The sequence below is a fragment of the Anneissia japonica genome, unplaced genomic scaffold, assembly GCF_011630105.1.
Source record: "Anneissia japonica isolate Jap-2015-1 unplaced genomic scaffold, ASM1163010v1 scaffold284696_len117094_cov170, whole genome shotgun sequence".
Classification (NCBI taxonomy): domain Eukaryota; kingdom Metazoa; phylum Echinodermata; class Crinoidea; order Comatulida; family Comatulidae; genus Anneissia; species Anneissia japonica.
Genome location: NW_022687646.1, coordinates 98,588 through 109,646, shown reverse-complemented (window position 1 = coordinate 109,646; position 11,059 = coordinate 98,588). Strand labels below are relative to the sequence as shown.

The 11,059-nt window shown below is 33.1% G+C and overlaps 2 protein-coding genes across 2 annotated transcripts in view; one reads left to right on the top strand and one right to left on the bottom strand.

The window, feature by feature from the left end:
- Positions 1-912: 912 nt before the first annotated feature.
- LOC117120595 lies at positions 913-1,239 on the bottom strand. Its single transcript, XM_033265628.1, has one exon. The coding sequence runs from the start codon at positions 1,237-1,239 to the stop codon at positions 913-915; it is 327 nt and encodes a 108-aa protein (XP_033121519.1).
- A 5,931-nt stretch (positions 1,240-7,170) lies between these two features.
- LOC117120583 (low-density lipoprotein receptor-related protein 8-like) overlaps positions 7,171-11,059 on the top strand; it is a 7,364-nt gene continuing 3,475 nt past the window's right edge. Inside the window, exons 1-2 of the mRNA XM_033265617.1 lie at positions 7,171-7,231; positions 9,734-10,124. Coding sequence (XP_033121508.1) covers positions 7,171-7,231; positions 9,734-10,124 — 452 coding nt within the window. The remainder of the gene's footprint in view (positions 7,232-9,733; positions 10,125-11,059) is intronic.

Here is an 11,059-nt window from a genome sequence, read left to right as displayed (position 1 = left end):
TTGGAGGTGTGCGACTGCCAGGAAAAGTTTTGAACAATCCTTAACATTCGGGTGTATGTTCCATCAATTTTTCTAGTAAGAGCTTTCGTTAAGGTCAATGAGTCGGCTCCATACAGCAGTATGGACTCTACAGTTGATTTGAAGAGTCTCACTTTGTTGTTTTTCTGATTGGTGCCGACCACACTTTTGACAATGAGTGTAATGCACCCCTCGCTTTACCAATTCTTGTGTCAATGTCATAGGATGTAAATGTGTACCCGCCGAGATACAGGAATTCGCCAACTTTCTCGATTTCCTGTCCGTCTAGTGAATTAATGGACACTTCTGATGTGGAATTTAGGTGAATAAACTTTGTCTTTTTGGCATTTAAAAAGAGGCCAATGGATTGTGTTTGTTTCTCCACCCGATAAAGCAATTCTTCAGAATTCTTGACTGTATTTTCTAACAAGGCGATGTCATCAGCATAGGCAAGTTCTGGCAAGACGTCATCAGGATGTCTTCTGCTTAGGCGTCGCTTCAGAGTCAGTCCATCTGATGGTCGAAGGGCTTTTCTCAATGCGTAGTCTAAGCATATAATGAAAATAAAAGGAGCTAATGGATCTCCTTGAATGACTCCAATGTTAATAACAAAAGGGTCAGTATTGCCTTCTGGAATAATGACAACGGCAGTTGTGTTAACATACATAGTTTTTATTGCTTCAACAATTTCAGGAGGGATGCCATAAGCAGCGAGAATCTTGAACATTGGGTTTCGATCGATGGAGTCGAATGCCATTTTGAAATCAATGAATATTAGCACCGCTTCCTTCTTATGGTTTGATATCTCTTCGATGATCCTCCTCAAAGCAAGAATGTGCGCCGAAGTAGATCGAGACTGTCTAAAACCATTTTGACCAGAACGAAGAAGTGGATCTATGATAGGTCAAAAGGGTCAGTATTGCCTTCTGGAATAATGACAACGGCAGTTGTGTTAACATACATAGTTTTTATTGCTTCAACAATTTCAAGAGGGGTGCCATAAGCAGCGAGAATCTTGAACATTAGGTTTCGATCGATGGAGTCGAATGCCATTTTGAAATCAATGAATATTAGCACCGCTTCCTTCTTATGGTTTGATATCTCTTCGATGATCCTCCTCAAAGCCAGAATGTGCGCCGAAGTAGATCGAGACTGTCTAAAACCATTTTGACCAGAACGAAGAAGTGGATCTATGATAGGTCTGGTTCTATTTAGTATCATCCTGTTGTAAATTTTTGCAGCTACAGCAGTTAAACTAATACCCCGGTAGCTATTTTAAATTCGTATTTGTATTAATTATAAATACTGTATTTCTCTTGTATGTATGTTGTGTGGATATTGGCCCATAATAGCAATTATATGCTGCAATAAAAGAAGTATTTGACTCTAATTGGACATACTTGAAAAAAATTGTTATTATACTGATCACTCATTGACATTAGTTACTTGAATGGGGAATTCCCTGCATGCCCATTGCACTATTGGATTTCAACTAACTTTTCTAAGTAATAATTTAATAATTTATCACTTTTCAATCAGTGGCACACTTCTTAATCGAAGGTGCGTCCAAAACAATAATGTACAGTACAGTTCACAAAAAAGACATGCTAAAAGAAAAAGACAATTCAAATTTTCAAAAGGGACATTAAGGAACAGTCAAAAAGAAATTGATCAAACACATAAACTTAAAAGCAATCTTAAACTAAATAACGTAAGGCAAAATAAAGTGATGCCCAAACAATCACCTGAACAATTATACAAACACCATACAAACGTACATGAAATACACACACAGTACATATATATATATATATCCATATACAACTGTATACCCATAGTCACATGACTGTACCGTACCTAATGCTTAATATGAACAATGCTAGGGTAAACAGGATGGTAAACCAATGGAGGTCTGTGCAAACGTTTATGCAATAGTGTAGTGGTGTTAGGGTAAGAAAGTAAGTAAGTAACTTTATTGCTTCTCTTTTATAACAGAGGCACAACCGTAAAGATGTGCAACAATAACAAAATCAGTAAAAACTTAATTACTGTGATAAAATATAGTAAGAAAATACTGCGGTAGAACGAAATATATATAAAAAAAGGGTTACAAAAATAGTAATAGAGATAAAAATAAATACTAATACTAATAATATAAGTATAGTAGATTAATACATACACACACATACATATACACATACTAATAAAGCATTGTTATACCAACTTATGTTATCTTTTTTAATATTTTTTTCTTTAAAGCCATTAAGCCATTTTGTACAATAGTCAATGTTAAAGAACATTTGTAGATCCAATTTATTTAAAATGGATTCAATATGTTGAAGCCATTTCCAACTCAGTTTTTCTTTAAGCGTAAAAAGAGCCCTAAATGATAATCTTGGCCAGCGGTGTTCTTCCATACTTTTTAGTCTATAGGCTAAAAGTAAGTTAATAATCTTTCTGATTGAATAGATTCAATTGTTCAAAAGTTCACCATATAAGGCTTTCTTTGCGACATACAAACATAAATTTCACCTTAAACAGTTAAGACGGTGAAGCGTGGGGGTTTCCCCTTGTTTTTTCTATCAGTAAAACTACAAAGACCTATTCAGGATTTTTGCAATGTAAATAAACTATGAAATGTATCACGTTTTTCCTGGATGACGTCTCTCCAGTTTGATAGATCAACTATTAGACCTACTTTTTATAAGCTATAACTTTACACTTAGCGTATGCTTAAATGTACTATATTAACAATTTGTGACCCAAAACCACAAAAGGACTGTAAACTCGCATCATCCGGTTTCGAGAAAAATTGCCAAATAGACAGTATACGGTAATATGTAACTTGAGCAAAATGTTATTATATAATAAATATAAAGTATTACCTTTAATCTTACTATTTGTGAAGTTTGTGTTCAATATTTCAACTCTAAACCCTAAAATTTAGTAATTTTATGAAGGCCATTCTACGAGAAACGTATATGAATTCACCAACTTTCAAACCGCCATACTTCGATTCCAAACCTATTCACCTACACAAAATTCAGGTCCCAAACTAGATAAATGAAAACTATCAGATAATAATACGTTTATTAGTACTCGTATGCTATGAATGTGATTTCAGAATAAACAAACAGTATAGTTATAAAATATTAGAATGGTTACAAAGCCAGCTGGTTAGACCTAATGAGAACATTTCGGTTCTTTGCAAACAAATGAAGGACAAGTTCTCTATAATAAAACTAACTATATAATTTCTATATTTATTCTATAAAAAAAATATAGGTATTTACCTGTATTTTGTTTAACGTACTATTAAAATTTTATAGGGATTAGGCCTATCTCTACAGGAACATATAAAACCTCTATGAAGTATATTTACACAACGTCATATAATTTGAATGACGTTGTGTAAATTATATACTTCATCAATAAAACGCATACTGATGAAGTATATTTATACAATATATATATTCTAATCATGTACAAAATAGTTAAACAGCTTTAAAGAAACAAACAATAACGTGCGTGTCAACATTACAATTGTTTTTAAAATATATCTTCAAAAGTAATTTTCTAGAGCACAGCACCATGGTACGGACTATCTTTAGTACTAAATAAAGAAAATAACCTTGTAGTAATTCAAAAGATACGAAGCGGTTCATGTTTTGTTTCATCGCAATACTAAGGCATTTCTTTGACGACTGCTGTGATTTTTCTTAAATTTCTTCAGTACTTTGAAGTCCTCTTGCTCAGAGCTTTATAGGCCAGTTTATAGAGAATTGTAATTCAAAACAGCTTAACTTTACACATAATAGTCCTATTAATGTCATGAGCCCTCATTATAAAGTTAATGATGTGCTCTATTTGTTTACATTAAAAACAATTATAATATATATATATATATATACACACACATATATATATAGGCCTATATATACATATATACATATAGGCCTATATACATACACATACATATACATATATATACATACATATATATACACGTATATATATATATAATTATATGTATATATGTGTATATGGGTGTATGTATATATGTATGTATGTATATATATGTATGCATGTATATATACATACATACAACATGCATACTACACCCATATATATATATATACACATGTTATTCATATATACATATACATATACATATATACATTTCAGCCTAAAGGCGAATGCCTGTCTCTTATACACATCTATATATATATATATATAATATAATATATTTTGGTATAAAGAAACATCAACTACAACCAGTGGTAGGACAAATGCTAAAATTACTGTATGTACACAACATATACAATTCTATAAAAAATATAGTAATCAAAAATTATTGCACAAAAGTAGACACAAGACACATAGTAAAATTAGAGATCCAAATAAACATAAACTTTAAAAAAGTTTAAAATTATCAAAAAGACCTTGGTAACAATAAATAAAAACAGTTAAAATTTTATTAAAATAAATTTTTCTTAATGGGAAACAGCATTTTCATTGTTTAGAAGTCTAAACCCAGGGGAGGGCTTTGCCACCCTTTTCACTAAAATACGAAATGGAATGACCGTAGTGTAATGAAATAACATAAATTGAATAAATATATTATGAAATAAGGTATTAGATATTAGATTGAAAGCATGTAATGATAAATATATGATAACCGAAATACGAAATGGAATGATTGTAGTGTAATAATTAGTATGAAATAGGATATTAGAATGAAAGCATGTAATGATAGAAGGAAACATAAAAAACCGTAAGGTTAGGGTGTTTTGAGACGGATCATACCGAAATGAACTTTAGAGGACTTGCTGTATTAAGGCCAACTAGTTATAAAAATACATTATTAATAATGTAGCACCTTACACCTTGTTAACCATAATCTAGAATGTTTTAAAACAATTGTGCACTTAACAAGCATACTTTTTAGACAATTAAAAACCGACTTTCTCATAATATATTTACCAAACGACGGTAAACCAGTGGTGACAAAGAGATCAATAAAACTGCAAAACTTCTTTAGAAGCATCTTAAGATTGTTGTTATAGCATACTTTCAGACACTGCATAGAAGGGCTCATGATTGCTTAGCTCCACTAATGGCTCAGCACAGTAGGCCCTATTGATATGTAAATTCATTACTTACTTCCTGTCACTGCTTGGTATTTTTGTTTTTTGTTTTTTTCAATTTACTTGATCTTGAGAATGGTTCCATGATGGACCTGAAACGTCGATCTTTCTTGTCATTAAATTTTGTTTTGAAATTATATAGTAAGCGTCTCTTAATTCACTGCATAGTTTTTAATTATAATCAGACCACAAAATTGAGCAATACATATTTATGCAAAAAATATTAAATAATACACACTTATTTTTAATTTTTAGAACAGAAATTGAACCGCCTACTTAGGAAGTTTCCCCGACACATAAAAGTCCATACTGACGCATTACATCAGCATTGTCTTTTAAATCATCACATATAATGTCACCAAGATGTGTGAATTAATACTCAAGGAGTTTGGTCATTAAAGTTGGCTTCCCGACCAACTTTCTAACATTGGGACAGACACACGTACCGAGACAACAGTTTATTAATATGGATCACACATCTATCGATATGGTAGGCGAAACTTAATCGAGTCAACCCGGCCCTAAAATATCATTGCACCTTGGCAATTTTATATCAATCAATCAATAAACATAAGCGTACACACGCGGGCTGCAGAATTTTGTATTTTTTGAAGCCGGTAAAGAGAAGATGGCGGCCGAAAAAGAAAAAAATTGCAATAATAGAGTTTTGTTGAAATAAAAGCATGAACAAGAGTTTCAGCTGAGTTTCTGTCACGGTACTGTCTGATTCAGTTGAAATTTCGAAGATTGTAGTTAGATGATCTGCAGATGAAACTAATATGCTGTTGGAAAGTTTGATTACGGACTGATGTTGCAGATTTAATTTGAACTGTATTTAGTTTAAGCAAAGGAATGTATTCGGTAATAAACTAAATTTGAAGTGAAATATAAAACAGTTTTGAAGTTTAATAGAAAGCTGATTAGATGGATTGAAAGCAAGAAATAATTGTATATCGTCAACATACACATGGAATTGGGTTCCATGTGAAGAATGATAATGGCTACAGAAGAGATATAACGAAAATAAAAGAAGTAAAGAACCTCGTGGGACACCGCAATTTCAGAATTTCGGAGTTAAAGAAGAATTATTAATACCGTATTCATGTTTTGAGTTCTAGCGAAAAATGTATGAGGAGAACCGTTTAAAAACTCTGCCGGAGAAAGCAAAATTATTTGACAGTCGTTCGAGAAGAACTTTATGATCAATGGTATCAAAAGCAGCAGATAATCCAGAAGGATGAGAGCCACAGAGTAATTATTATGAATAAAGAAAATAATATATCGTTCAATAATTTGTTTAATGCTGTTTCAGTTCTGTGACTTTTTAGTAGGCTTATTGATAAATTTTCTCGAAAGTATTTTTGTTGAGGTAATGAGACATATATCCGCATGTCTTTAAAACTGTGAACATATCAAAACCATTGAGATAGGATTCCCAACAGTGAAGTGAATCTAAATAGGCCTATAACGGATTTAACGTAGCGTATAAAAAAGAAATTTAATGAATGAGAGAATAAAATACAACATTAACACTAATAATCAACTGACATGAGAACGAGGTGAAATGGAGGCCGAATTAACTGGCCGAGTTCCAATAATAAAAAGAACATACAGAATTAGTTTTTAAAAAATCATTAGACTTATTTAAGTCAGTATTACGAAAAATCTGAAAGTGGTGTTGCGGTAAGTGTAGCTATTATTCTGTCTTTATTTGTCCTGTATTCTTCCATTTATGGATATTCAGTTGTAATATTATCTAGCCTGTGATTGGCTGAAAAGCTACGAAGAGCAATAGTATAGGGAAATATAGCCAATGGCAAGTTAATTCATATATTACATATAATGACTTTTATACAAGCAAATTGTTTTTACAAGGGTTTTTGCTTCATTCCGGGTAAACACCCAATGGACACACCAGCGTATTTAAAAGACTTACTTCCTCATCGTCATTTAATAGGCCTTCCCGGTGCCTTTTGAAACAACCTAAGATAATAAGCTCTCCAACATGGACATGCCAACTGGTCGCTTGGTTGTGTTGCTTTTAATAGCTAATTTCCCATTGAAAGGTATGTGGTCTTTAACTATAATTTAATCATTTTGTACATGGATTTCTTCAGCCTAAAGGCGAATGCTTTAAATGAGATTGACAAGTATTATCCCATACCATAATGCCATAAATTAGATATGACTGAATAAAAGCATTATAAAGCATAATTATTGTTCCCATAACTGAATTGTCCTCATGAACAGAATAATGAAAGTTTATGCAGCATCAGTGTTATAAAGCTATACACGCGCACGCTGTTTGGTAAAGTGGCGCCATGAGACAATTGGCCAAACTCTATCTACGGCTCTGTTTCCATTTTAAGCATTGTATGAAACAGTGGTGAATTCGGCGTCTTTGGCTTTCCTAGCCGCGTTGTTGAGCGTGTATTTCGTCCGTTGCTTGAAAATGACATGCTAGATGTTTTACGCCGCTAAATCTCTCAAATTCTAAGAAATAATTTTCAGGAAAATGAGTAGGTAGAATCAGTGATGTTATACCTCAAATATCTATAAAATAACTAATAATTATGGTCGAAATATATCACTAACAATTAAATGTTCAGAGCTTTCTCAGCTTGTGTTGCATTAAAGAGCCATAGCAATCCTCGACCATTAACCTATTTCATTGAAATTGGAACACAAACATCATTGATTAATTGGTAGGACTAAATGTATTTATTTAAAAGCATTTTTTAAATAAGAAATGCTACGTGTATATTTCCAATATTTTTTCTATAAGTTTATTCAATATAGTGAATAACATAACATCGCAAAGCATTTTCAATGTAAAGCAATTGATTATATAGTATAGGTGTACGTCTAATCTAGATGCCTAATAATGGTAGAATACAGTAAATATAATTGTTAATTTGATTTTTTTTTATATTACAAAAGTTTCCAGGAAGAAGCAAGAAAAACAAAGATCCGAAGCCTATAGAGTACAGTAATAATAATGACCTTATTATTATATTTAATAAGATTGTATTAACGTTTGGGTACTAATCATCAAAATTCGACGTAGTATCAGAACCTTCCATGATTTCCAAAAAAAAAAAAATAAAAAAAAAAAATAAATAAATAATAAAAAAAAAAAAAATCTTGAGAGCTCCGAAGTGGGCATAGGCAGTAGAGTATATTTGCCCTAACGGCCACCCATAACAATTTAATTATAAATCTAACAATCAGTCAATCAAACAATCAGTCAGTCAGCCGAGTGTTTCTAGAGCTCCTCATCGCAGCTGAAAACGGGTTCATTATTGGCAGTAATTACTACCACTGACTTATGGCGTCCAACATCATCACCACTTTAAAATGTTATCATAGCTTTGCAATGTTTGATGCGTAAACGAAGTTTCTCAACACATATTTAAAGGTACAATCAGGCATCCTACACTTAAAATGACTATGGAATAGGTATTGGAAGACCACCACAAGAAAAAAGTGTTACAGAAGCATTTAAAAACTACTATACAAGCCAAAGTGCATTAATTGATTTCAAGGAGGAAACTCTACTACTATAATTCTATTATTCTTCTTTAATTCAAAATATCTCTCTTAATTTTGCTTTAGTAATAATTAGTTATTATTGACAACATACATCTTCTCTCATGACTATACACTCCAATTGCGAGGAGCAGATTCTGTGACAAGTTGAACAAACAAATGCATTGTCCAAGTTGCCTGTGCTGTAGTTACTAATCTAGCTCTCCACGTTTGAAACACTGCTCTTCATTCTCTGAGTTCTTGCTGTGATATAGACACCTTGATAAGTTTCGTTCTATATTCTTCTTCTGATTGATTTTTATCACAGTGCTGTTTTTCAACTGTATTAGTTCCTTTACGGATTCCTTCATACATCATTCCCATGTGCCCGGTATAGCATCTCCAAATTTTTTTGGTGCACTGCACAATTCCATGGACATCTGTCTTCGCTAATCGAAAAATAGAAAGATTCTTTTCAAGCAAGACTTAGATGATTGAAGAGCTGTACGTTTCTTGTCAATGACTGGTAGCAACTTTTCAGATTTCTTTTTAAACCAATCTGGATTATCTTTGGACTTCTTACCAAACACATGTAGAGCAGAGTCATAAACTGTAGCTTTAATTCTTTCCAAATATTCTTCGATATCTATAAATACTATAAAATGATATTACACGAAATTATATCGATATATATTTTTTTCACATATTTTAACCACTCATGTTTATGCAATTTAAAAAAGTGCTGCTGGTGATCTTCACTCAGGTTGGAAGGTTTTGCGCCGTGATGAGGTATTTGCGACGTTACCTCATTTTTTTTTTACGGTGACGATAAAAGTACGTTGTAGATATGAGGACCACATAAAAAAACGTCATAGACCAGAAAGTTCATTTCACCAGTCTTACAACCAGCCTATTACCCGACACAACGAAAAGGTCGTTTTTTTTAAATGATATTTGATATAAAAAGTAGGAAAAAAAAAAGTTTAAGTTACACTCTATATATTATAGTTTATACTAAATAAAATTTTCTACTTTTGCAGATGCAGACCCACTCATCCTTTTTGCAGACGTTAACACCGTAAATGAATATGACCCACTTACGGGGGATTACCGTACGATCGCAGAAAATCAACAAAACGCCGTGGCTTTAGACTATGATTTCAAGACGATGCAGGTATACTGGTCAGACGTGTCAACGAATCAGATCTATCGTACTAATGTCAATTGCAATGGTGTACCAGAAGTTATTATAACTGGGGCTAACGTACCTGATGGAATCTCTATTGACTGGGTCAACCGTAACATTTACTGGACTGACACGGGAACAAATTTCATTGAAGTCGCAAGCCTGGACGATCCAAACAAACGTACCAGACTCATTTCTGATAATTTAGATGAGCCAAGAGCTATTACTGTAGAACCAAGAATTGGGTAATGTCACTTACTTAAGAGTATTATATTCATTTATAATAACTATGATTGTCATAGGTATTTAAAAAAATAACGTCAGATACATGAAACATGTTACATGCTGTAATTGTAAGTTATTACAAATTTAATTCTTTTAAAATATTGATGTTATTTTCATTGACTGGGGCAGCGGCTGCGCATTTGATCAAGTTTGTCATTCCACATCTTTCTTCTTATAAAACGGAATCTGTTGTCCGCAATAGCATTGGATTTTTTCTTATTTAATTGGGCGTTAATTGGGTTGGTTATCCAATCCTTTTACTATAATTTCAGGAGTTCTAGAGGGCCCAGTTCCTGGTCATATATATATATGTATTTATTCGTAATTTTATGTTAATTTTAACATTACCATGGCCGGCGGAAGCGGGGGGGGGGGCCCGGGCCCCCCCACTTTTTGGCGAAAAATATATAATGTCTGGAGATTTTTGTATGACTGCTGAGAAAGTTTACCTTACCGTTTTTATGAGGGGAAAACCTTGAATTTTGAAGAACAAAGTAATTAGACACCTAGCTCAAAAGTCGAGAAAGGTCATTTCCCGCCATCTAGAAATCAAAATTTTCCCGGGGGAGAAATGTTGACCCCACCACCTAGATTTGGTTCTAGATCTGCATGATTCATATTCCCATTCATCTTATAAGCAGTGGCAGGGGCCAGGGCAGACTGCCCCCCCCCCCGACGGTTTTTACCGGGCTGACCAAGCCGTCGTACCGGGCTGGGTAAGAAGAGAAAAGAAAGAGGAGAGAGGGAGGGAAAGAGAAAGAACGGGAAAAGAAAAAGAAAGGAAAAAGGAAAAGAAAAAGAGAAGAGAAAAATAAAGACAAGAATAAAAAGGAAGATATAATGAACAGATATCACAATACCCCGGCCTGCAACCCCTTCTCCACTTCAAAAAGTG